Here is a 27,203-nt window from a genome sequence, read left to right as displayed (position 1 = left end):
CCCTCAGCACTCAGCCCTTCTCTTGATCCTCAGGACAAGCAGAACGAGGCCAGTTACCTGCGGGACCACAAGGAGGAACTAACGGAGGAGTTGGCCACAACCATCCTGCAGAAGGTGGGTGCAGCCTGGCCGCCTGGGCCTCTGCTTTCCTGCCTGTGCCTGGGCCAGGACATTTTTCTTTTTCAGCTGCGTCCCACATGTGGGAAGCCCAGAGCCTGGAGGCCTTTGCACAGATGTCCCTGTGACGTCCGAATGGCTGTCCTGCACAGCGAGTGGTCCGGCTGAGTGGAAGCGGAAGCCGTCCTGGTGACTGCGTGTCTGGCCCCTCCTCCGCAGGGGGCCACACCCTCGAGGCAGGATTCACGGCCAGACTGCAGGCTGGGACCCCTGAGACCCAGCCACAGCGTGCGTGGGTTGTGTGACCCTGGCTGCTCGCCTCGTCTCTCTGAGCCTATTTGCTCATCTGTAAAATGGGGTGAATTAGGGCATATTTCTCTTAGAAACACTCTGAATGAGGTAAAGCATATACAGTACCAAGCACAGAACCTACTGTATTGTAGGCCTCTGACACAGTTACGCCGAAGACTTGCGCTGAGCCCTCCATGTCTGTGGGCTTGGCATCCCTCAATTGAACCAACTGTAGATCCAAAATATTTGAGGGGCCAGCATTGTGGTACAATGAGTTAAGCTACCTTTTGCAATGCCAGCATCCCAGATGGGATTACCAGTTCAAGTCCTGTCTACTCCACGTGTAATCCAGCTCCCTGCTAATGCACCTGGGAAGGCAGTGGAAGATGACCCAAGTGCTTGGGCTCTTGCATCCACATGGGAGACCCAGATGGAGTTTCAGGCTCCTGACTTGAGCTTGGATCAACCCTGGCTGCTGTGGCCATTTGGGGAATGAGCCAGTATATGGAAGAAATCAATCTCTATCTCTGTCCTCTCTCCCCACTCTGGTCTAATAAATAAATAAGTCTTTAAAAACAGACTTGAAAAAACAATTCTGGAACTTTCCACAAAGCAGACTGTGAATTTGCCACAGGCCAGGCAGGGGGCTGAATCGGTACAGATGAAGCGAGGTGTAAGCTCACCATGCGACAGCCTCTACGGTTCTACAGCTCCTCCGCCTGCCTCCAGCACCTGCTGGCCTGCGGTTCATGCTCTGTGTAGCTGGACCTACGATGCCTGGTCTGTACTGAGCACACACAGACTGTTTTCTGTCACTCTTTGCAGACGGTAGTGGGTGCCGTAAGTAGTCCAGAGAGAGTATAAAGGAAATGGGATGTGGTGCTGAGGCTCTGTGAACATACTGCACCATTATATATAAAAGGGGCGGAGCATCCTCAGAGGTTGGGTTCTGCAAAGGGGTCTTGGAAACCATCCTCATGGACCCCCAGGGATGACTGTATTTGCCAACTGTAAAGAGCTGAAGAATGTTCAAGGCTACCACCGTGCTGTCTCATCGTAAGGCAGCTCGGAGACAGGCTGGCATTCTATGGCAACCAAGCTCCTTGATTAGATTTAAAAAAAAAAGAAAAATCCCAAAAGTAGTCCCAGGTACTTGTCTCTGGGACCCTGTCCACGCAGTTTGTGGAGCCTGGTCCAATAACTTGTCCCGCTCTTTTCACACCCCTGCCCAGATCATTCGAAAGCAGAAGAGCCGAAGTGAGCAGCAGGTGGAAGACGAGCCCCCGAGCTGCAGCCTGCAGGCAGTGGACAGCGGCGGCATGGCCTCCCCAGGAGCCCGCCGAGCTCCCGCCACCCTCTGGGTGAGTCCCCAGCGCATGCTCTGTGCACTTGAAGTTGACCGGTGCCTACTGGATCTTAAAGGACAGAAGGAGAGAATGAATGAATGAATGAATGAATGAGAGTGGGGGGCGGGTGGGTGAGAGAGGAGAGACGGAGACCAAGGAGGCACATAGAGGGGGCTTTTACCCAGGGAGCAAGAAAGGGGAGAATGAAGATGTTGATGTGCGGCATTTTTAATCCATCAGAGGGAATAGCTTCATGAGGGACACGTGCATTCTTACAGTGTAGCTCACCTGCTTTACTCCAAAACAGGAGAGACAGCAAGAAAACCACCATTGGCATCTCAGCCATCAGAATGGCCACATCTGGACATGGTGGGGAGGCCTCAGTGTGGTGCCACCCCTGTTTTTGTCTGGCACTCTAAGATCGACGCCATGGGCACAGTGCTCCCGGAGCTCATACAACCCTTGGCTGCTGGGCCAAGGTAGCCCAGCAGGGGGCGCACAGGGCACATGCAGGACACTGCAGTGATGGGGAGGAGCCAGGTGGAGCAGGGTCAGCCAAACCCTGGGGCGCCCATGGTTAGAGCATAGGGCCTGGACAGGGCAACGCACAGTGTGGTTTAAAACTAGAAAGTCAGAAGTGGAGAAGACAGCAGCAGGAATCATCGTTTTCCCCAAGGCCTCCGGTGGGACTCATCCCAACAGGGGCAGGGTTCACAAACAGCCTGCAAGGTAGCAGGGGCAGTTCCAGAAGTGATTGCCATTCCTCTCCTGCAGGAACTCCCCGCGGCCTCACCGCGCGCCCAGCAGGTGGGGGCAGCGAGGAGTAACTTAGCGCTTTATCAGAGATTTGCCTTTGTCGCTGGATTGGCAGAACTCCCCTTGCCGGCAGGCTGATGGCTTGTGTTACTGCTGCTATTGTGTGTTCAACATCAAAGACAGCAAAATAAACCAAAGACTTGGGTCTCTTCCCTCCAGAACTTTCCATGCCGGTTAGCAAGGCAGGAGGGAAATGCAGTTAATACTGGTGAGAAGGAGAAGCTAGGAGACAGGGCAGAGGTGGGCATCCAGGTGAAAGACGCAGACTGGAAAGGGATTCAGGGTTCAGAGCAGGAGGGTACCCTGCTGGCAGTGAGACGGGGAGGCCCTACCGTCCAGAGCAGAGGTCGGATGCCCTTCAAGTAGCCTGTCACTCAAACTCAGTAACTCACGCCTGCCCTTCCTGGCTTCCACCTGCATGCACCTTGCATTTGGAGAGTATTTCTGAAGTGTTTTCTGCAAAGTCAAAGACTCGCGTTTTGGGGGCTCTGAGAAGTAGAAATCCCAATGGTATCCGCAGACTCAGGAGTGGAGGAGTCAGAGTCAAGTCCAAGGAGCCTGTGCCTGTGCCGCGGCTGGGATGGGATTCTGGGTTTGCTCTTGACCCTGACCACTGGGGTACCAACTCCTTTGCCCAAAGGATTCCTCACACAGGCACCTCCATCTTCGTTGGGCTGCTTTGAGTGGGGGGGGGGGGCCTGTGGGGGTGCTGTGGAGTTGGGGCTCCCTGCAGAAACAGCAGGCTCCACAGTAGTGTGGAAGTGAGGTGCACATCGACAGGCACACAGAAGCCCCTGGGGCAGAGAGCACCTGCTGGCTTGATTGGGAGGGCAATCTGGGAAGGCTTTCCTAGGAGGTGACGTGAATTCAAGACTGGAAACACAGGAGCTTTGGAGCAGCGGAGGGAAAGCATTTCTGCAGAAGGAACAGTGTACAGGGAGGCTGCGAGCCGGCCCGTTCCGGAAACAGAGCAGCAGCCGTGCGGCTGGAGGCTGAAGGGGAAGGAGAGGTGGAGACAGACCTCTTAGCACATCAGCGGATCCCCCAAGTGGTACCCATTGTTCTCTCTGTGGTCGCGCTATTTCTGCTTCTCAAAATCGAGGTGACTGTGGCACAAGGTGCCCTGTGAGTTAGGAGCTAGACCTCTGTGTGTTTCGGTCGGCTGGCCCAGCGCGACAGCAGCGGCTGTCCCACAGGTTCTGAAACATGGGCTGCCTGCCCCCTATCCAGCCAGCCCACTGCAGGTACACACACACACACACACACACACACACACAGCCAGATAGCATCAGCTTGCTTCTTCCCGCAGTCTCAGCTTGCCCAACTGGACCACCTCTGTCCATTCTCTGCATCTCGGGGCTGCCTTGTTCTTCCCTCCTCAGTGGCCAAGAGCGCCTTTCCTCGCCCTGTCCCACGTCCCCCTGCGCTGAAAGGACCCCTCCTCAGAAACAGACCTTTCTCTGATTGCCTGTTTGCATCCATCCACTGCAGCCCTGCACGGCATCTGAAGTTCTCGTGCAAGTCCCCTGAGATCCACAGACAGGAGAGGAGCGGGTGGGCTGGGGTGGCGTGCGTGTCGTCACAGGGAACTTAAGGAATGCAGGCGGTGCTGGAGGGACCGTGAAACAGCTCAAGGATAGCATCTAGGCTTTGCCTTTACATAAAGCTGATGTGCAAAGGCCCTTCACGCATCCTGATTTGTATGAGAGCACCCTGCGTCTCCCCCATTTCACAGAGAAGCAAAGTGAGGCCCAGCTAGCTTGAGCCACTGGAGCTAAGGGGTTCCCGAACCAGAGCCCGGGTCTCCAGGCTGCAAGCATCTCCTACCCTCAGCTGTCTCCTGTCTCACTGGAGAGCTCTGGCTTTGGAACGCCTGTGTCCTCCCCGATGTCTCCCGAGTCCCCTTGTTGTGCACATGGTTAAAACTAGACAAGGGGCTCCTCCTGCCTGATAAGCTGGAGGTGCTCACGGGAGGTTTGGGATGGTGGGCACTGGTACCCGGAGTCCCAAGGGCAGGCAGAGCGGCGATTACAGGCTATAAACAGCAGGGGGCGCTGCCCAAAGTGGCTCTCCTGCTGGGTTCATCAGCTCTCTGGGATGATCTCTGTGGGTTCTTCACTGGGGAGCCAATCCCAGAGCTTCCCGGGATTCCCATGTGGTTTGCTAAAACAGAAACCTCTCCAGATGTGATTCTCTCGCTAGAAAATCTACCTTGCCTAATCCCCGCCTCCCTTGACTCATGGCTGCTATGTTGACAGTGGTGCAGAGGGAACGTCAGCATTCCTTGGCTTTTTGTTTCTGGAGGAAACAGGAAAGTGTGATTTATTTCTTGGCTTTCAGATAGAAAAAAAGCTACTGGATTCTAACATGCCTTTTGAAGTTCTGATTCCTGGTGCTTTGCGGGCTATGTCCACCTCCTGGGCACTTGTGTCTGCCTGTGTGGGTGGGCAGGAGGAGATACTGGGAGGCCCCATAGAGGACACACTGATGCTCCCCACTGGGAGAGCACCCCTCCTGGCACAACATTGTCACCACCCGGATTGTGTTTCTGGCAGGGACACGGGCACCTTACAGAAAGGACGAGGTCATTGCCCGGCTCCTACCACAACCCCCGACTCTGACTTGGGCATTTGGTCAAGGTCTCCTCCTGTCCTCTCCTTGTATGTGCTTAACATACCATGATCTGCAATATGTAAACAGCACATGTCTGTCAACAATATCAGGTGGGAGGAAGTACATGCTTTATCCCCCTCCAGCCACACTTAAAGTCATGGGGGCTGCCCAAGGCTAAACAACCCAGATCTGGGAATAAAGAGAAGTGCATGATGCACCCAGCTGAGCCACTGCACAATTTGCCCTTGCGAAGCCCGTGATATCAGCACCCCCCTGATCGTCGGTGGTCTTGTTTGTTCTGGCTTTGCTGTAGCTCACTGCTGAGTATGTGGTGGGCATTCGGGCATGGACAGCTGGATCTGGGTCCAAGGTCAGCTGGCAGGTGGATGCAGGCAAGCCCTGGACGTGAAAGCTTCCAGTCTGGCTCCTGGAGTACCTGTGATGGGAACAGAAGCGGAGAGAAGCTTGTTGACCAAAGTCCCAGCGAGAGCTCTGGGACCCGCCCCCTTGGAAGTGACCGGGTTTACCTTTTGGTAAAGAGCTGTGATTAGGGCTTTGTAAAAACACCCAGACACAGGCCGTTAGCCTAACAGGCAAAACCCAGTGCAAGGCGTCCGTGTTCCACGTTGAAGGACCAATGAGACGGACGGGCCCTGGCCAAGGCTGCCCTGTGGCATGGCTCCAGGAGCAGTACCCATACAGAATACAATGTGAGTCACGGCGCCACGTCTGTACAGCCTTGTGCCTGTGGCTCTAGCTGCCGCCGAGGTCCATGTGCAAAGGGGCTGGGAGTGACCACTGATTAAGGAACAGGCACTCTGCTTGCCTACTGCATGTTGTGTATTTTCCTCCTCATCACAACATGGAGACACAGGTATTGACCCATTTTACAGATGAGAAAATTGAGGCCACAGATTTGCGTATCATTTTTCTGCCCCAAAGCCCGTGACTTAGCATTTTCCTCTGTAAAATGAGATTCACAGGCTCAGTATCCAAGGCCCCCGTTGAGCTCAGAGATTCTAGGGCTGTGCTGCCCAAATGACTGTATTTAAATTGAAGCCGGTTGCAACTGGATACATTGAAATCCCAGCTCTTTGGTTGCTGTGGCCACATTTCAGGTGCTCATGAGCACCCGTGCCTGGTGGCCCATGCTGAATGGTGCAGATGCAGGCTGTTTGCATCGCCGTGGGGATTTGTATCATGCAGCACTGGCTCTGGGGATGTAGATAAAGAAGAGACAAACAGCACACATGAGAGCAGAGACCCACAGGGACGCTGGGCGGAGCCGGGACATGGAGCAATGACCTCTTCTAGGATCACAGGGCTTCCTGACCTGCAGATGGTGACAGGTCACCTCCTGGTGGGGCCCCCTCTGTCTTCAGGTCTCCAATAGCTGGGGCATGTCTGGCTCAGGGCATCACAGAAGAATCCCAAATGCTGATGGTGTTGCCGCATGGGCTTAGCTGCAACACCCAGAGGTCCGTCCCCTCTCCCGTGGGGTTTCGCACCTGTGCTCTTGAAAGACCGTTCATTCCCCTTCCAGGTCCCTGCTGCATCGTGTGGCTCTTGGCATGGAATATTCTAGAAGGCTCCAGCATAGGGGGTCTAAAATATGTAAAAATGGGGACCACAGTCATCTGGTGATCCTGTTGGTGACAAAGGTGATGACAGCAGGACCAGACGGCTCTTACGTGCCTGATGACGCACTGACTCCGGCTGACTCTCCGTCGCCCATCTCCCAGCTCTGTCTGCCTGCCTCAGCCTTTTGTGTCTCTGTCACTTCCTCCCTCACGTCCATTCTCTCCTTTGAAAGGCTGCTGTACTTTTTATTATTGGCCTAATTACAAGGTTGGTTTTAATGCCTGCGTCTGACCTTAAAAATACAAAGCGAAGCATGCCTCAGTCACATCAATGCCATGACCGCTCTTATCCCTTTGCTCTCCAGTCCTTGATACTAAAACATTCTCTCTCTCTCTCTGTTTCCTGCTGGGGGCTCTCTGGGAGCAAAGACCTGTGAAGCCACAGCCAGTGCCTGTAGGAGTGATGCTAATCACAGCACTCAAAGCCACAGTGCTTCCTTCCTGGAAGTGTGGGTAGAACACGGGACTGCTGCCCAGGGATGGACCGAGGGAACTCGCGAACACAGTGGATGTCTCGCCCAGAGCCTCGGAGAGTGGGCTGGAGCGTGTGAACCAGAAACGCCTTGTTCCTGGCTTTCAGAAAAGGCTAGCAGGCACGCGCCAGCATCACCCGGGAGCCATGCGGACTGATGCTGAGCCCCTGTCTCTGCCCTTGAGCAGCCCTGACTCAGTTTACCCATGTGCACCCAATCAGATTGAGTGGGAGACTGGATTGGTTTCCCTGGCTCGGTGGTAGGCTGAACAAATGATCTTATTTGGGCTAATATTTATTAAATGCTTCATGATAATGATCCCTGAACACGAGAAAGGTGAGGCTTAGAACACTGATGTTTTTCCGAGATCCGAACGGCCCACTGAAGAGCTAACATCTGTCACTTGCTAGTCGGTGCCTGATGAGCAAAGACAAGGTGTCTCTCTCCCTCTCTCTCTCTCTCTGTCTCTCTGTTTGCCTCTCTCTCCCTCCCGGAAGCTGAAATTCACAAGTCCCTCTTTGCAAGACTACTGGACCCGAGGGCTCCCCCCAACCACTGCCAGTCCCCATAGCAGAGATGTGTGACTCTGGCCAGCAACCCCAAAGCTACACCAGCCCTGATTCCATCATGGACCCTAGGGTGGGTAGGAAGGGAAGAAAAGTGGAGGCTGTGGGTGAGAAAGGGTGAGCACAGAGGGCTCAGCAGGAATACTGAGAAAATAAATTACCGAGTGACCCCATCACTGCCCAGGAGATGGAGCCAGCTGGTGAGTAAAAGCCTTGCTGTGGCGCCACCTTCTGGACCACGCATTCATTGCAGTAAATTTGTGCCAGAAACCAGATCCAAATCGGAGCCACTTGAGGGGAGTGTTAGCTTGACCTCCTGCACATAGAACCTTGCTCTCCAGGATGTAAGTGGGGACAGCAGCAGGCTTCTGTTTTTTTGTCTCTTACACCCCAGTTTTATCTAAGTTGTCATTGAAAACAAAATGGCATGTCTACAGCCATCACCAGGTCCCACTCGTGACATCACAGGCGTTCCTTGCTTTCCAGTTCTGTGCTGGTTACTGCTCCTGGGGCTTGGGATGGTCCTGTTACAGGACAGCTGCCTTTGGTTGCTCCAGGGTGTCATGGATCAGGCCCGAGAGCAGGCGTTGGATATCAAGTGCTGTCAAGCCCAAACAAACACAGAGGAAGCCAGGACCCCCAGCCCAGCTAATATTTATTAAATATCAATATATTAATATTTAATATTATTAATATCAAATATTAAATATCAGTGGGTTTCCCATGGGCCACAGCCAGCTTGCAGTGGATCTTAGCAACATGGAGTCTGGGGGATGACTCATCTGCCATATGGCTGCATTAACCTGTGATTTGTGTATTGAATGTCAGGGGTGCAGGCCCATCCTGCTGTCTCTTCTCCATTCAGAGAATGGCAAGGACAGTCGAGAACCCTGGCACACGGCGTAGAGGGCTCCATATTTGTTCTGTTGACCTATTTGCTTCCTGGATAATCCCAAGATCTTGGAAACAGACATGGAGATTTCCTATCATGTTCTGAACCTGTGTGAGGGCCCCTGGGCTCCTCCCAGGCCTGCAGTGCTGCGAGTGCTGGACTTAGGTCATCATCTATCTCCGTGTGCTTTTTCTCAGCCTTCTTCAGAACCCAGAGCAGGAAGGGTCATGGAGTACCTGGTTCTCACAAAGCTCATTGCTGTCACCAAATACATTTGGGCCAGAATTTGCTGTCTTTGCTATTCTCAAACACCTTTTCTGCTCTATGCTACCCCTTATCATGTGGTTTCCTGCGAGCGAAGAGCAAAGTTAAGTTTCCAGACCACAAGGAATTAAGTCACTTGGCCAAGTTATCATAGCAGGGCTGGTGTCAGAGCCCAGACGTGGCAAATTTCTGTTCAGCTGCAAACCCCTCACAACCCTCCAGAGCTCTCCTTTTATCTCCTAAGCACGTGTGGGAGCAGGGGAGGACAGTAGGGAATGTGACACGTTTCTTGCTTGGGATAGCAAGGAGTGGGGCGGTTGGCACCGATGTCAGCCAGCAGGGGGAGCCAGACTGCTTAGGGAGCCTGAGTTCTACTTTGTTGTAAGTAGGTTCTTTGCCTGTGAATTTCATTGACAGAGCAAAATGGGGACAGACATTTGGAAGAGCAGCAACGATGCCAGTTGGGACACCCACATCTTAGATGGGAATGCCTGCCCCTGCTCTGGGTCCTGACTCCAGCTTTCTGCTCATGAGCCCCCTGGGAAGCAGCAGGTGCTAGGTCAAGTATTTAGTTAGGGCTGTGCAACTCATAGAATGCTGCAAACAGTGCAGGCATTGGGAGAGTGAGCCAGTGGATGAGATTGAGCGCTCTCTCTCTCTCTCTCTCGCTTGTTCTCTTTTGCTCTCTCTCACTCTCTCGCTTTCTCTCTCTATGTCAAATAACAATAATAAATAAAAGAAGCCATGTGACAGTTGGGCTGTGGTGGCTCCACTGCACCCTCCCCCCCTTAAAGATTTATTTATTTACTTGAGAGGAAGAGTTACAGACAGAGGGAGAGACAGAGAGGTCTTCCATCCGCTGGTTCACTCCCCAGATAGCTGTAACAGCCACAGCTGGGCTGATCTGAGGTCAAGAACCAGGAGCTTTTTCAGATCTCCCATGCAGCTATAGGGACCCAAGCACTGTGCCATCTTCTACTGCTTTCCCAGGCCATCAGCAGAGAGCTGGGTTGGAAGTGGAACAGCCAGGACTCGAATGGGTGCTCATAAGAGATGCCGACACTCCGGCAGATGCTTAACCTAGGCCACAGCGCTGGCTCTGTGCACTGCATGTCTTAGACTTCTGGAAGGCCTAGCCAGCTTGCAGCAGAATGGACAGGGAATCCTCCATATATGTGTGACATGGTGTTATGTTCTGAAAAACCAATACCATCAAACGCATTCCCTGCGTGCTGTCCACATGCACGCCCAGAGGCTGAAGGTGTTCATCCTAGGAAGAGTGCCTGATGAGTGCCCCTGTCCCCTCTTCTCTTCCCACAGCGGTCCCAGTCTGCCTTCTCCATCACCGGAGACGAGGCCCTGAAGACTTCCTCCCTGGAGACTGTGTCGCGGAAGAAGCTGCGGGCCCGGGGCCAGCACGCAAGGGACGAGTCGGCTCTGCCCAGCTGGAAGAGCGTGGACAGGCTGGATGACTCTAGTAATGGTTTTAAGCTGTTTGTGGTTGGGCTGTGGGCTTCCCCAGCGCTGTCCTAGAGCCTCGGGGCTGTTGTGCGGCCGCACTGCTCTTGGTGGGCGCTCACTGCGGGCAGTTAAGTCACTGAGTCGCGAAGCCTCCAGCAGACACATGACGTATGGCGTGGTCATGCTCTCCTAGCTGCAGGGGCAGAATGAGGGCTCTTGATGTGTCGCTGGCACCCTGTGTTCTTTACTGAGACCTGTGGGGTCAGGGTCAGGGTCAGGGAGCTCCCAGCATGCTGCTGCGTGTCCCCTCATGAGATGCCTGCTGTGGGGGCACCAGGAGAATGAATCCTGTGTAGGTCAAGGGCACTAAAGCAGCCAAGGAGGTACTTTAGCTTTCAAAGGGACTTGGGTCCCAACAGCAGCCTCGTTTTAAAGGTGTCTTTTCTGGAGCTGGGTCTATTAGGGCAATGCATGCTCCTCTAACAGCTCAGCCGAACGTTCTACTGGCCAGATGCAATAGTTATCTTTCTCACCACCCAGCAGTGCAGAGTAGGTGTCCCTGGCCCGTGGCTGGCCTGCAGAGACCAACACTCGTACCTGGGGACTCTGCTGTCCCCCAGGACCCTGAGTCTTCTGCTGGGTCACCCAGGTTGGGCCATCAGATGGAGACAGAGGGGAGTGAAGGTCCCGGCATGCCTGCTTCCCGGCCCCTTCCACACCTCCTGCGTAATGGAAGCCAGGCACACTCAGCACCCATGAGGAAGCTGGTGATGGGGTTCTTATCTCCTGTTCCTCATCAATTCCAGACGTCTTTCCTGAACAACAAGAAAGGTTAACAGCGAGACAGCCGTCCTAGAGACAAACTTCCAAGACCTTGCTGTCGTTTCAACTCTGTAAGGGAGAAGGTTTACCTGCGACGTGAATGAGACCCACTGTTGGCAAGGTGCAATCAGAAGGGAGTCAGCATTTTTAAACTGACCTGCTAAAGATCCAAAAGAGACCGTGGCCGTGCAGACCTCTTAGGAGAAACTGCAGGAGCACAGCGGTGCAAGGGTTGGGTAGCACACAGCGTGCGTTGTGTTTGTGCTGCTGACATGCGTTTTTCCTTTCTGGATGGGCCTCTCTCTGCTGCTCTACCCAGTGCATTCCGGTTCCTTCATGCGTTCTGATTCTCCCTCCTTTCCTGTAGTTAGCAAATTCCCACAGAGAAATAGCGCTGAGGTTCCACAGGGCATATATTGTAGAGTAGATCTCCAATAAACCATAATGACTGGTTTTTTAAGAATCACTTTCCAATGTGCAGTAACTCCTTTATTTATTCTTCCAATGGCATTGGCAAAAACTGTCCTTGACCTTGCTCGGAATAGAAGCGTGTTGATGGACAGGGAGGTCCGGTGACTTGTCCAGGACTCCAGGGCTAACATGAACAGAGCTGATCCTCACACCCAAACGACCCAACACCAACATGCAGACGTTTTCGACCACTGCATGACCAGTGTCTCCCCACTATAAAAATAAACAGAAGCCAGCACATCAGAGTTCAGGCTTACAAAGTGATAGATTCATAGGACATGATGGAGAACTTTGCCAAGATACTCCATTTTACAAAATAGCTCCCCAGCAAAATTGCGATTATTTCTAGTGAACGTGCAAAGGCCTTGGGTTTTCAAAGCCTGCTTTTGTGCACCCTTATAGGATTTGTGCATCGTGCACAACAGGATTTCATACCCTGCTCAGAAATCCATCCATCTCTACGGGTGACGCTGTAAAATCTACTTGGCGTAGAACACTTCCGCTGTTTCTAGGTACTGTTGAGCCCCCGGCCTGCTCATCTCCATGCCAACCACAGAGGTCTGCAGGGTTGTGTGACATGTTTAGCAGGAAGCAAATTACTCCCAGAGGCAAGGCTCAGTGTGCACAGAGCAGAAATGTAGAACAGAGGAGGCCCAGGGGGTGGGACGGCCACTGGGCTATTTTTAGCAGCTGTGTTGATGCTGCAGGAAATGGGTTGGTTCAGGAGCCTGTTCGTGCACTGTCGGGGTCAGCCGTAGGGGCGCTTTGGTTTGCGTCAGCCAGAGCACTGCTTATAGCAGTGAATGCACATTCTTTTATTTTATTTTATTTTATTATTTTTTTTTTTGACAGGCAGAGTTAGACAGTGAGAGAGAGAGAGAGACAGAGAGAAAGGTTTTCCTTCCGTTGGTTCACCCCCCAAGTGGCCGCCATGGCCGGTGCGTTGCAGCCGGCGTGCTGCACCGATCCAAAGCCAGGAGCCAGGTGCTTTGCCTGGTCTCCCATGTGGGTGCAGGGGCCCAAGCACTTGGTCTGTCCTCCACTGCACTCCCTGGCCACAGCAGAGAGCTGGCCTGGAAGAGGAGCAACCGGGACAGAATCCGGCGTCCCAATCGGGACCAGAACCTGGTGTGCCGGCACCGCAGGCGGAGGATTAGCCTAGTGAGCCGAGGCGCTGGCAATGAACGCACGTTCTTTTTATGGGACTTGACTGAGCACCTGCTGTATATGAAGGCGTGTGCTCAGTGCTGGGGGAATTGTCACTGCTTTTGGGTAGCTTACTCTAAGTTGTCTGCACGATAATGAAAAAGCAGGAGTGTGGCTAAGTGGGGTGTTGGGGGCAGTAGGGTCCCCGAGGGGTGTTCCCAGTGGCCTGAGAGAAATGATACCGGGAACCAAGTGCAACGTAGAGCAGTTCTGACGATGCAGCTTGACAAAGACCAGGGTTTCATAAGGTCCTTCCTTTAGAAGGAGAGGTTTTTGCTGAGCTCGTAGCTGGGCAGCTTCTAGCTTCCCTGAAGGCTTGTAGCATCCTGGGGGGTGTAAAAGGCAGGAGAGTTGCTAGCCGAGAGCTGGATCCTCTCCAACCGCGGCGCGGCTGTTGGAGTCCAGGGACCTCAGTCCTGGGCCAGGCACTGAGGGCATCACCAGGGCCTTTCCAAATATGTGGCCTTGTCCCATGGCCCTGGGAGAAGCTGTAGAAGCACTGAGAGCTGCCCAGTGGTTGAGAGGGTTCCCACCCAGTCCTCTGACGTCAAGACGCACAGTCTTTCCCTTGCACAAACCAGCTCTGGGACCAAACAGGCGACTTTGCTTCGAGAGACAAATCGAGGCCCGAGGTCCAGGCTCTCTCAGCTGCCTCGGCTGTGTGCCTGGTCAACCAGCACCCAACGAGGATCTCAGGGTGAGCTTGTGAAGAGGAGGCCACATCTGGACAGGGAGAGAGTGCACTCTGGGAGAAGGGGGCAGTGGGATGAGGGGTTTGAGGCAGCCTTGGGTGGGGAGGGGGATACTGACAGCAGGAACAGCAGAGATGCTGGGCACGTGGCCTCCGGCTTCCAGATGGCCCCTGCTATCAGCAGCCCACCCCTGGGACCCTGCCCCCTCCTGGATGCAGGAAAGCCCCACTCCTGCCTCGCAAAGGAAAGGGAACCTGATGTCCCGCCCGTCTGAGCTGTAGCCAGGCCACTGAAGTGGAAGTGGGTCGCTGAGCTGAAAACAGCTGTTCCGCCAGAGCCGTTGCTCTGAAACAGGCCTGGCAAGCTCGCTGCCCTGAGGGCGACACCGCGCACGCCAGCACGTGCATTCCAGTCTGCGGGGCAGTCGTAGTTGAAGGGGAGGGAGAACCTGTGTGTTTGAAGTAGCAGGAAGTAGGCACAGCCTCAAGGTCCCTACTGCAGCACAGCTGTGGCCCTGGTGAGCCTCAGGTCCAGAAGCTGCCGTCACAGGTTGAGGGCCGTCCCCTCCAAGCCCCAGGGGCCCTCACCACCCTCCTCCAGGCATCCCCGCACAGATCCTGATGAAAGACAGCATCAGCTGGCCTCTGATGTGCCCGGGGCCACACAAGCACCATGTCCTCTTACTCTGTCGTCAGAGCCTTGTCCCGTTTGCCTTTAGCAAAAACAACACACAGCAGCTCCTCCCCGCCCCCACCTCTCTGGATGCAGAGGCCCTGGGCAGCCCCAAGCTGGACCAGACCATCCGGGATGGCTCTGGGAGCTCTTGCACGGTGCTTCATACCTCAAGGCCTCCCTTGGCCTAGGCTGTGAGCTGGTATCGGATGGAAGGTGCACCTGTCCCCGTGCTGCCCGTGACTGCCCTGCGCCCTCCAGCAGGCCGCTCAGCCCCGCTCCTCTGTCTTTCTCTGGCTACTTTTCCTTTCCAGAAAGAACAAGGCAGTGCCTCCAGTTCACGGCAGGCCTGTGTGTCCACCTCACAAGGCTGCTGTGAGACCAGTGAAAGCCCTAGGGTGGATGTGCAGACCGGTGACATGTGCCAGGGCAGGTGGTGGGCTTAACGATCCATCAAGAGGATCCCAGAGACAAAACCATGATCCATGATTAAAGAGCCGTAAGCTGGGTCTGCCAAGGGGAGTCCTGTCCTCTCCCATCCCAAACCAGCCTAGGGCAGGAGTGGGGCCATTCTGAGCACCAAGGCGGCCACCTACCCTGGTGGAGGTGCTACAGGAACAAATCTGAGAGTCTGTCGCCAACAGTGAGGCCTCAAGGACTTCTTAGAATTGCAGGGCAGAGGTGAAAGGTCCCTGTCCCCCCAGCCCCTCTGTGAGCCAGTCCTGGGAGGTGACAGGTACAGACCTCACTTCGCGCTAAGGTGATGACAGCCTCTCTTTCCTCTCTTCCCTTCCACAGCCCTGGCCCCGGTTCTGCAGAGCCCCGATGGGAACTGGGTAGCAGTAAAGGATGGCACTCTGCCCCCCATCCGCCTGCTGGCCAAGCCCAAGAGTGGGACATTTCAAGCCCTGGAGGTAGCCTCCAGTGTGACGTCTGCCTATGACGAGATGGGCTCCGACAGCGAGGAGGAATTTGACTGGGGCGAAGCCCTGAGCAAGCTGTGTCCGCGGCCCCGGGGCCGGCCCAGGAACCCCCAGGCTCAGGGCTCTGCCGGCCCCTCAGCTGCCTCGCCCTGCTCCAGGATGTCCCCCAACCCCGAGACCATGTGCTCTGACTCCGAGACCTCCTCGGCGGGCTCTTACCGGGAAGCAGCGTGCCGGGCCAGGCTGTCCTGGCTGCAGAGGAAGGCTCCCAGAAACCCGGAAGCTGAGAAGATGCGCCTCCAGGGAGAGCTGGATGTGAACTTCAACCCCCAGGTGGCCAGTGGGGAGACCTCAGACAGCAGCGAGCCGGAGGAGGCCTCTCAAGCCGCAGACCGGTGGACCAGGAGGTGGAGAAGGGTGCGCATGGGCTCAGAGGACCTAAGCAAAGAACCGCCCTCCCCCAGCGCCCACACCCAGGATCTGCATGCACACCAGGTAACAGAACTGTGCGTGCGCTCATGCACACAGACTTCTCAAGTAGGCTCTGTTCTCTTGAATGCACAGGTGACAGAGTCCTAGTGTTGGTTTTGTGGCTGCGTGATCCTGGTGTTGTGTAACTCGGGACTCAGCCAGTGTCAGTCAGCATAACGCAAGGATGTGTTTCCAATACTCTGCGACTCTTATCCATGACACACTCCATGCCTTCTGGGCACCCCGGCTCTTCCCACGTGGCCTAGTTGATGACCCCCTGTTGTAAACGTGGTTGAAGCCGTGAACTCTCCTTAGAAAAGTGCACCTGCATACTCTCAGCTCGCCACGTGTGTGTGTTTGTTGCTTAGTGTTTCTCATGGCCCAGGGACTCGCAGCACAGGAGCCGCATGTGCCCTCCTGCACTCTGCTCATTCCCAGCTCTGTGCCTTTGCTTGCGCTGGGCTCCAGCCATGGCCTCTTGAGCTGAAGGCCTGCGTGTCTCTGTGGGGACCCAGTACCAGCTATGGTGGAGCCATCTCTGACCTCCTCAAAGCAGCGTTTGTCAAGTAAAAGTGACACATGCATATGGCCCGGGTAGGCTTAGTGGTTCCTTAGAAGTGGAGGATTTTTTGCAGCATTTGAAACTGATATTTTCTCATGGGAAATCTAGGTAGGTTCAGAGTTGTCGATGACTTTACTGTCTATTTGACTTGTTATGCTCCGGGGCGGGGCGGGGTTGGGGGGAGGACCACTCCACTTCCTGAACGTTGCCATAGCTCCCATGATCCCCACCACCATGCCCTGCATTGCCCATTAAAATCCCCGTCAGTCAAAGGCAAGCCCTGAGTCCAGGGAACACATTGGCACAGCTTCTATGTGACTCACTTGCTGGGATAGAATGCCAGGTCTCCGCCACAAATACACGTCTAACACTGGCTGTTATTCAGCAGTGACTTGAAAGTCATCCTCAACTTTGCGCAACTTTGCAAGGCGTCCTTAAAGAGCAAGTGTGGGCCAGCAGAAAGGTGCCAGACCCAGCGACCTCTGCCTCCTTGGGAGCAACCTTGAACCTGTGGCAGTGTCCTCTTCTCCCCACTAGGTGGCGATGGTGCCGAGTTCCCGAAGACAGCTAGACTTGGGCCTTGGCCTTCTCCCTTTGAGTTAGTTTTCTAGGGCAGCTCTCTGATTTGATAAATGATACCGTCGTGTCATTGTGGAAGCCTCTTTGTCCAAGAATTGAATTGCTGTGGTGAGGCACGTATGGGTCTTTAATGTTGCAGTCTGCATATGCCCAGCCTCGGGGCAGTGTCCGCGGAGGGGGCAGTGTGTGTCCTCACGCGCCCCACAGTGGTGGGGCCGGTCTGTTCACCTGTTGCCAATTTTATGTGAGAAAAAGTGAACATTTTCAGAATTACTGCTGAAATGGAGCATTTTTTTCTGTGTTTAAGACTACTAGGATTTTTCTTCTATAAAAGGCACATTTATATATTGTAATTATTGTTGTATTGGACTGTATGTCTTTTTCTTAATGATTTTTAGAAATTGGGTTTGTTTTCTAATTATTATAAATTTTAGATCTTTGATGTTTACTAATGAAATTATTCTCTCCCTGTCCATCACCTTCACCTTAATTTTAGGTTTATTTTACAAACATTCTTCTTAATAATATTCCAATTATTTTTCATTAGTAATATTTGATTCATTGTTTCTTTTATAATTTTTGTAGTTTGTGCCTTGGTTTAAAAGGCCTTAAGTCCTCAAAGTTAAAAGAATTTTTCTCAATTTTTTCCTAATTCTTTGCAGCTTTGTATTTTCCACTTAGCGCTTTTGTACATCTATTCTTCTCTGAATAATACAGGGTAAGATAAAACTTTTTTTTTTTTAAATCAAGTATTTGTCACCAAATCGTTGTTAAGTGACCCAGCATTTATCTGCTGGTCTCGGATTCACCCCTTAATGCACAGTAACCTTGTGTTTGCATGGGTCTGTTTGTTTTCTCTTTCTGTTCAAGCATCCCCTTCTATGAAACTGCTTTAGTTGTGTCATCACACTCTGTAAACACCTTGGATGTTCTTCCTTTCCCTGGTGGTGTTTTTGCGGATGATGATATCTTCTAAAACTGCCCTGGTTTTTCGCAGTCTTTTACTCATATAAATGGCTTTTCGGAATATGTCCTTCAAGTTGCAAAAAAATTAGTTTTAAGCATCCATTAGAAATGCACTATGATTTTGGGGGTCATTCATTTATAATACAGAGCCTTCGCAGACAAGAATGCTGTCCTTGCTGAATATTTTGACTTGCAGTAAGGTTTTATAGATTTTGCGAAGCTCTTGTCTTATTATGTAATTTTTAATTATCTTGCATATTTTATTGGTATTGAAAATAAGATTTTAAAAACTACTACATGTTCTAATTGGGATTCACTATTGTAAAGAACACAGTTGATTTTAGGTTTATGTGTTGTAACTCGGTACCCTAGTAGGTTGTCTTGCTATCAGCTGATTTTCTTAGCTATTCTGTCGTATTGTCTACAAGTAATGACGCACTCATCCTTTCCTGTCCCTTACTTACACTGACTTTTTCTTGACTTGGCCACACTTGCATGATGCTGTGAAATGGTAGTGACAAGTGCTGTCCTAACTTTTTCTTGCTGCTTTTCCTAGCTCCCCGAACTAAGTCAGAAACAGCTTTATTTTCTCAACCGTCTTCTGGCATTTACTGAATTATCCTAGCTTTTCTTCTGTCCATTCGTGTTGTAAGTCACATGAATGCATTTCTTAATTTTGAATCACCTTTTCCTTTGTGGCCTAAATTCTGCTTGACTGTGACTTCTTTCTGTTAACACTGGATTCCTTTGCCTGGTTTCCATTTTAAGCTATTTAGTTCAGATTCATATTAGGTTATCCTAAGGATTCGGCAAGGATTCTCTGTATTACTTTCTAGAATACCATCTCTTCGGGAACTCATCCTAGGAGATTAACAGGTGCCCCTCCACCACTGCACCCCATCTAGATGCTCCACCTCCCTAGCCATGATTGACAGATAAAGCTGTAGAAGTCCTTTTCCGCATTCTACCGTTGGTCCTGGCTTCAAATTCTACTTAACACAGAGCTGTGTCCACATTGCACCTCTATGCAGTCTGTAATCACAAACCACTGAACACGCTCTGTTCTCCAAATGCCCACAGAGAAGATGAAATCCAGGGGGAGAGAACGCTCTCGTTGCAACGCCATGCAGTAGATACTTCATTGCTCTTTGTGCTTCAATGTTGAAGAGAAACTAATTTTTCTTATTTATATATTTTTCTGTTGTCCTGCATATTTGCTGGATTTGTTATAGACTTAAACAGCGTAGTGGGTGTTTGCTCACTTTTTGCTATTGGATGTGATAATATGAGTGCCTTCTTGCTCACTGAAGCATTTTTTCAATTCAGGATAGTTGTCTTCTGTCATTTTGATTATTGTTTCTGTCACATGACCCATAATGTATGAGAGCACTTCAGAAAGTTTGTAAAAATTGGATGAAAGGAGTTTATTTTGGTGCGATAAATAAATTAAGTCCAAGCATAGGGTATTTTTCATATACACGTTTTCCTTGAACTTTTTTCAGTTTTTAAAAATTTGCTTTTAATAGATTCATTATAGTTCATAGATACAGTTCTAAGAATATGATATTCCCTCCCTCCCTCCAACCCTCCCTCCCTCTCTCTGCCTTTTTTTCTTGAGTTTTTGAGATCACATTTTTTTCAATTTACATTACATTTAAAAAGGTGTTTTTTTGCTTCCTCAAATCAGAAATTCAACAAGTAAAAAGCAAAAAGCCTAGTTTAGTGGAAATATGGGAAATGGCTATAAGCAATAGCTGAATGGAAAAATGAACAAATTACCCATATACAGTAAATTTTAAAGTAATCATACATCATTAAACTATAGTCATACAGCATTCTTAGCTATTGGTTTGACAAAGATTTGAAACAGATTCTGTAAAACTACATTTTCAGGAATGCTGGCACACACGGGCATTGATTTGCTTCATTTTTGTTTTTTTTTAATTTTATCTCCCACATATAAGGGATATATTGTCTCTGTGTCTGGCTTATTTCACTCAACATGATATCCTCCAGTTGCATCCATTTTGATACAGATGATAGAATTTCATTCATCTGATGTCTGAATAATATTCCAGTATGTAAGTATATATGCCTCATTTTCTTTATCCATTCATCAGATGATGGACACCTTGGTGGATTCCAACTTTTGGCTGTTGTGAGCAGTGCTGCCGTAAACGTGGTGGTGCAGGTGTCTCTTTGATACAACATGTGTGTGTCTTTTGGGAATATACCCAGCAGTGGGATTGCTGGATGATGTGGAAAAGTTGATTTCTAGTTTTATGAGAAACCTCCACTCTGTTTTCCACAGTGGCTGCGCTAACTTGCCTACCCCCTAGCCCTGTGTAAGCGTTCCCCTTTGTCCACATCCTCATCAGCGTTCATTAATCTCTGTCTTTTGGATTGTAGCCGTGAAGACAGGGGTGAGGTGATACCTCATTGTGGTTTGATTTGTATTTCCCTGGTGGCTGGTGATGTTGAACATTTGTTCGTACATTCATCGGCCATTTGTGTTTCTTCTTTTGAGAACTGTCTGTTGAAGTCCTTTGCCCATTTCTCCACTGGACTGGTTGTTTTTATGTTGAGTTTTTGAGTTGCCAATAGATTCTGAATATTAATTCTTTGTCATGTGGCTCACAAATGGGTGTCTGTTTGCTCTACTGATCATCTCCTTTGCTGTGCAGATGTTTCTGAGTTTGTTACAATCTCATGGTTTAGTTTTGCTCTCGTTGCCTGTGCTTTGGGGATTTGTCCAAGAAGGCGTCCCCTACAGCAGTGTCTTGGCCTGTTTCTCCTGCATTTTCTTCCAGCAACGTCCTAGTCTCTGGTCTTACACGAGAGTTGATTTTTGTATATGGTGAGAGATATGAATCTAATTTCATTCTTCTGTATATATACCTCCAGTTTTGCCAGCGCCATTTGTTGAATAGACTTTCCTTACTCCACTTTGTGCTCTGAACACTTTCATAAAAGTTCAGTTGGCTGTATATGCATGGATTAATTTCTGGGCTTTCTGTTCTGTTCTGTTGGTCCATGTGTCGGTTTTAAGCCAGCACCATGCTGTTTTAACTACTGTATCTTTGTAGTGTGCTTTCAAGTCAGGTAGTTTGATGCCTCCAGCTTAATATTTTTTTGCTCACATTTGCTTTGGCTATTCTCGGTCTTTTGTGATTCTGTATGAATTTTAGCATTGTTTTTTCTAATTCTATAAAAAAATGTCATTGGTATTTTGAAAGAGATTTCCCTGAAATGTTTTGATGACCCCCTTACACACCACATCCTCTGTATTTCGTATCCATCATCTTATTTCACTGTGGCTCCCTTTCCTCAGCCTTCCAGGATACCCCCTGGAGTTTGGCCTCCACATGACTTACTTGATTTCCCAATATTAATTCTGCTATTACCACCTTCAAATGGAATTCTCATTCTGCAGCTGGGTTTTCAATTTTTCTTTTTTGCAGTGTTTTTTCCTTTTCAGTCTCCTAATTTTAGTTCAGCTTGTTGTCTCCTAGTCTAAGTGTTTATCTCTTAGAACTTTTCATGTCTTGTCATTGAAACTCCAGGGAGCACGCAAAGCAGCTCCCATACTCAGTGACCTGGTTTTTAGTAAAATTCCCCTCCCAGCTTCACGCTAACTTTTGTTCCCTGTGCTGTGCAGTGTCTTCTGTGGGCTCTGTGTTAACTCATTCTTGAGTGAGGTCGATGGTATCCCCACTGCACTTTTCCCAATATCGAGCACACTTGAATCATGTCCATGCTGCTAGCTGAAGATAGGAGACTTTCCCCTACTCTTTGGCCTTGCTCTATGTCTTCCTAGAACAGACAGCCAAGAACCTAGCCTGGGGACTGAGAGTGTGCATCTAGCATGAGTTAGGACTGACAAACAACAACTATTGTACACTTGCCGTGGTTTTTGTAGTCTGTAACCCCAGGGGGCTTAGATTTCATGACCACACTTGCCAGGATGCCATGTGACACCATGGATAGTTCTCCCTCCTCCTGGAATGGTTTTTGGTGGCTGTGTTTTCTAGTCATCATAAAACAGGGAAGCACCGTGGAGGAACTGAGTAGGGCTTTCCGTGGGTGCTTAGAAAGTCCCACCACCACAATAGAAGGCTCAGCTATTATGGTTTTTGTCTGTTTGATGTTTGCTCTATTTTATAATGAGCATTTACCTCCCATTTATAGAGCACAGTTTGAGGTTGAGAGACGGCTAAGGCATGGAGGGTGACAGTGATGTCAGCAACTACAGTGATGACTGGGAAGAGGGAGAGAACGAATGGGCCTGCACCTGCAGTGTCACTCCACCTGCTCGGGCCTCAGACTTGAAAAACGGTCTGCTTGCTGTCAGCAACCTGGCTTCTATTGCTGTTCAGTGTTGTGCCTTCTCATCTTTGTCTGTATCTTCCCACACAGCCTCTGTGGAAAATGCAGAAAGGCTGGAGGAGAGATGTTTGCCAGATGCCATTTTAAAATGGAGTCGGGCTGATGGTGTGTCATCAGCGGAGGGCTGAGGATGGCAGGAGGCTGCTGTTTGCGTCTTGCCCAGTGTTTCATTTTTGGTCATCCTCATCAGTGATTGATTGTTTTCTCCCAGGAAAAAATTTGCCCACAAATAGCATTCCAGAGCCTAATTATTCTTAAAGATATATACATATGTGTGTTAAGACTCTTGCTATATCAAGAAGCCACTAATTCCTTATAATTAATAATCTGTAATTATTCCTTTATGTAATGTGTTTATGTCTTGCTCCAGAAATCATTTAAACTGGCTTACAGAAATAAACAGGAAAAAATAAAACTACGATTATGAGAGAAGTAGGACAAAGGGAAAACCAGGGTAGGAATGATGAGATAGAGCTGAGAGTAAAGTTAGTTCACAAAATAGATGCAGCAGGGTCCACGTTGTAGGCTGTAGATGGCAAAGCTTTGTGCCTGTGCTTTCTAGAAGACCATAGGAGGGTGCGTGAGAGTTTACTCGGCCATGGGAGCCGTGTAGAACAGCAAGTGTTCCTCCGATGGTGCTCTTCTTGGAGCTGACACCCAAGAGAAGTTTGTCCTAGGGGTTCTTCTGGAGAGGATGCAGAATACAGACTCCTCTGCTGTCAGCTGCTTCCAGGGAATGCACACCGTGGGGACGGAGGGCTGCGTCTCATGATGCCACTCAGTGCCAGGCGGCGCGTCACAGAAGGTGCAGTTTAGTTAAGCTTATGGAGCAGCCGGAACATGAACCGGCGCCCTGATGGGATGCTGGAGCTACAGGCAGTGGGTTTACCTGCTACACCACAGCGCCAGCCCCATGAACTTTTAATTTTTAATCCAGGCTTGCTGTGTTTCATCAGTAGGAATGTGGACAGCCTCCGGGACCCTAGGATGTCCTCAGCGAAGGCTGACGTGCAGTGGCTAAAAGTAATCCCTTAGCCAGGATCTACTGGAAAAAGTGAGGGACGGAGGCCAGCAAGGTGTGGTGGTGAGGATGCTGCTTGGGCCTCCGACATCCCACAGCATGGTGTTGCCAGGGTTTGAGTCCTGGCTCTACTAAGATTCCAGCTTCCTGCTGGGGCACACCCTGGGAGGCAGCAGGTGATGGCTCATGTCCTTGGGTTCCTGCCCCTCAAGTGAGAGACTGGAGGAAGTGTCTGCCTCCTGGCTTTAGTGTGGCCCAGCTCCAGGTGTTCTGGGCATTTGGAAACTGAACCAGTTGATGGTGTATTCATATTCTCTCTCTCTCCCCCTCTCTCCATCACTCTCCCCCTCTCTCCATCACTCTCTCCCTCCCTCTCCCTTCCTCCATCATCACTCTCCCTCTCTCCATCACTCTCCCTCCTTCCATCACTCTCTCCCTCTCTCCCTCCCTCTCCCTCCCTCTCTCTCCCTCTCCCTCCCTTCCTCTCTCTCTCTCTCTCTCCCTCCATCATCACTCTCCCTTTCTCCATCACTTTCCCTCCCTCCCTCCCTCCCTCCGTCCCTCCCTCCCTTTTCCTCTTTCCTCCTCTTACCCTTCTACCCTTCTCCCTTCTGGCTGTTTCCATCTCTCTGCCTTTCAAATAAATTAAAAAGAAAAAAGTGGAGAAAACCCCAAACTTGCCTCCCCCTCGGCTTCTCAAACTGGATGGCTCCGTGCCCTGGCTGTGCCTATGGATGCCACCTGTGCCACACGAAGCCTGGGGAGCCCTGGGGACTCCCCTGGCCTCCCTCTGTTATCACTCCCTGGGATTCATCAGCAGCTGCCACAGCCACCCCATCTTCTGGGGCATGGAAGCCCAGAGGCCACAGGCATCCAATAAGGCTGCCTCCCACAAGTTCCAATTCGGGAACAAGCAAAATGCAGCCTTCGAGCGAGTTGGTGTCTGGACCTGCCTTCTCTCTCCACAGTCTGGCTTTCAGGAGGCTCACGGCCCTGAACAGGTGATGGAGTGAGCTCATTAATGATCTCTGGAGCTGCTTTCTCCTTCCCTGGGGGAAAAACGTTTATGGCGTAGCCTAAGGAAATGAAGATGCAGTTTTAATGGAGCATGGAAAACATTGCTTTCCTGTTTTCCAAATAATGTCCCATGAACACAGATACCAGTTTATAAGGTGAGAGGTGTGAGACACAGCCCCCACCCCCACCCCATAGGCAGGCAGTCATACTCCCAACAGTCGCTTAAAGTGCTGTAGGCCCAGATACACGTGTTTCCTGTAGTTGTCTGGCTTGCCCGTAAGGAATTCCACGCTATGACCTGTTTTCAAGGCACACAAGTTTCTCACAATTCTTGATTTTCTTGTTGATCTGTTGCATGAGTCCTTGTTCAACACACTTGGTATTTTTGGTGTTTGGGTGAAGTTTGTTTTGAAATTCAAGGTCCCTTTGAAGTAGCAAAGAGACGTGGGTACTTCAAAAAGGTTGTGAAAAACGGAATTAAAAGTTGTTTCTTTTCCTGCAAAAAAAAAAAAAATTGAGATCCATGCACGATAGGATTTTCTCACAAACTTTTTAAAGATTCCTTGTACTCATAGAAAGAACTTAATATCACCAAATGGGTCACAGAAGCAGGTGATGTAAAAATTGAGAGAGTGTCAGACATTGCTGATTTCTGTGCAAGGACTTGGCACCCTCTCCAAATCTCTGCCCGGAATACTGTTCTCCCTTTCTTCCTTAGAGCTGCGTGGCCATTACACTTGGAATCTCTGTTCAAACGTCACTTCCATTGGGAATCCTTCCCTCACCCCTGACCCCTCCCATTCATGGGCTGCTAGACACACACACACACACACACACACACACGAGGTATCATTGCCATCCTTGTCAGCATTGTTGTCATCATCATCCCGGTACATAAACCACCATAAAAGCTGCTGCATAGTTTCCGTGCCCCCCCTCCACCCGGGGACTGGCCAGGCAAGGCGGAGCCAGCCAGGTTCACTGGACACAGCAGCACCAGCTCATGGGCACGTGAGCAGTGCCACCCACGGTGGGAACTCAGTGAGTAGTTTGTGAATGAAACAGAGTGAATTTGAAAGCTTTTCTGGGTACAGAGGCTCACCTGCCTGAACCCCTTAACCAAGTGTTACAACGCATGCGTTTGGCAAAGTGCATGGCAAATGGTGAAAATTCATGTGTAGAAAAAGCAGCCAGGCCGAGAGCTGTTGCTTTCCTGCGCCGTCTTCGCCTCCCCTCTGGGGTGATTTTATTTTATTTATTTTTTATTTCTTTATTTGACAGAGTTAGAGAGAGAGAGAGATAGAGAGAAAGGTCTTCCTTCCATTGGTTCACACCCCCAAATGGCCGCTATTGCTGGCGCTGCGCCAATCTGAAGCCAGGAGCCAGGTGCTTCCTCCTGGTCTCCCATGGGGTGCAGGGCCCAAGCACTTGGGCCATCCTCCACTGCCGTCCCGGGCCACTGCAGAGAGCTGGCCTGGAAGAGGAGCAACCAGGACTAGAACCCGGCACCCATATGGGATGCTGGCGCCACAGGCAGAGGGTTAACCAAGTGAGCCACGGCGCTGGCCCCTGGGGTGATTTTAGAAATGAGCCACATGACGCTAGCAGGAGGGTCCTCATCTTGCGGTTCTGGCTTTCACGCAGGTGTCGGGTGATATATCAGAGACTGATGGCAGCAACGAGGGTCAGCGCCCCTGGACGGGCCCGGACGCCACGGAGGAGATGCTCAGAAACAGGCTATACGAGTTAGCGATGAAAATGAGTGAAAAAGAGACTTCCTCCGGGGAGGACCAGGAGTCTGAGCCCAGGACGGAGTCCGAGACCCAGAAGGAAAGTCTGTCTTCCGAGGAGAACAGCCGGAGTGTCCAGGAAGAGCTTAAGAAGGTAGGGACCGCCAAACCGCGGACAGAGGGCTCGGGGCTGCAGCTGGGGCACGGGGGAAATGTGCTGTGTCTGTGCAGAGATGCTGACCCCCAAAGAGCTCTCTGTGGAGAGCCATCCGGGAGGTGGGAGAGCCCAAGGGAACCCTCTTGATTGGCGCTGGGGGTACCCTGCGGAAAACAGCACCACGTGTCCCTGCAAAGTCTCCCAAGAGCATCAGAGCCACCTCTCGGCTCTAAGTGTGTAACTCAGTGCCCCAATCATTCTCATTGGTTTAAAAAAAAACAACACTGTTTGTCACCCCAGCCTCCCCCTAAGCAATCCTTCCCATGGAATTTGATCAGGTCAGCAAAGCCTCTTTTAATCCACAGTGGAGCCTTTGTGTTGAAAGCCGCCTTTTGGATAGTTTGTGTCTCTGGTATTAGATGTGTGTGTGTGTGTGTGTGTGTGTGTGTGTTGTAGTCTTGGAATCCTTTCCCAATCCAAGTGCCTATGGAATCCCAGTGTTGCAATCTGCTGCTGTCAGGTCCCCCAAGCCCCATCCATTGCCCTGTCCGACGCTCCTCCTCCACTGCCCCTGCCCCAGCCAGCCGCTGAGTTCCAAGGGACACGGAAGAAAGGGATGCAAGACTCCCTCCAGAGTGAGTGCTCTGCCCACTGCCCAGGCGTGCATGTGGGTTCTCGCCACAGCTTCTCAAAGCACATTCATGCCAGACTTGTCCACTGTAGAGTCAAGATATCCCTGCCTGTCTCCAAGGAAAGAGAAGAAACTAACATTTGTAGAGTATCTCTTTCATGCCTGGTGCTTAGCATGTGTTAATGAGCTCATTACATAACCCTTTGGAATAGACACAGCCCATTTTTCAGATGAGGAAAACTGAGGTCGAGTCAGGAAGGTAGTTACACAAAGGCCACAGCCAGCAAGTTTCAGTGCTGAGGCTGCCTCTCAGCCATGCTTGTCCTCAGGTCCCAGGTGATGACAAGGAACCATCAGCTCTGCAGTTTGGGGACCATTTAGCCTGCTAACATCTCCATTTCTGTGCACCTGTGATGCA

At 50.9% G+C, this 27,203-nt stretch overlaps 1 protein-coding gene and 1 long non-coding RNA gene across 10 annotated transcripts in view; one reads left to right on the top strand and one right to left on the bottom strand.

Moving 5' to 3' along the window:
* Positions 1 to 27,203, top strand: part of MYRIP (myosin VIIA and Rab interacting protein) — a 557,931-nt gene that overhangs the window by 490,168 nt on the left and 40,560 nt on the right. For all 7 annotated transcript variants that reach the window (XM_089306531.1, XM_089306527.1, XM_008260267.5 and 4 more), the window contains 5 exons: positions 34 to 114; positions 1,641 to 1,769; positions 10,339 to 10,495; positions 15,141 to 15,760; positions 25,912 to 26,151. In XM_089306531.1, coding sequence (XP_089162657.1) covers positions 34 to 114; positions 1,641 to 1,769; positions 10,339 to 10,495; positions 15,141 to 15,760; positions 25,912 to 26,151 — 1,227 coding nt within the window. The remainder of the gene's footprint in view (positions 1 to 33; positions 115 to 1,640; positions 1,770 to 10,338; positions 10,496 to 15,140; positions 15,761 to 25,911; positions 26,152 to 27,203) is intronic.
* LOC138844123 (uncharacterized) overlaps positions 24,332 to 27,203 on the bottom strand; it is a 168,772-nt gene continuing 165,900 nt past the window's right edge. For all 3 annotated transcript variants that reach the window (XR_016214961.1, XR_016214970.1, XR_016214969.1), the window contains one exon: positions 24,332 to 24,763. This is a non-coding gene — a long non-coding RNA (uncharacterized LOC138844123). The remainder of the gene's footprint in view (positions 24,764 to 27,203) is intronic.

The sequence above is a fragment of the Oryctolagus cuniculus genome, chromosome 10 (assembly GCF_051225735.1).
Source record: "Oryctolagus cuniculus isolate XC-2025 breed Fujian yellow rabbit chromosome 10, ASM5122573v1, whole genome shotgun sequence".
Taxonomy (NCBI): Eukaryota; Metazoa; Chordata; class Mammalia; order Lagomorpha; family Leporidae; genus Oryctolagus; species Oryctolagus cuniculus.
Note: the sequence above shows the minus strand (reverse complement) of the source record. Positions and strands in the feature narration are given on the sequence as shown.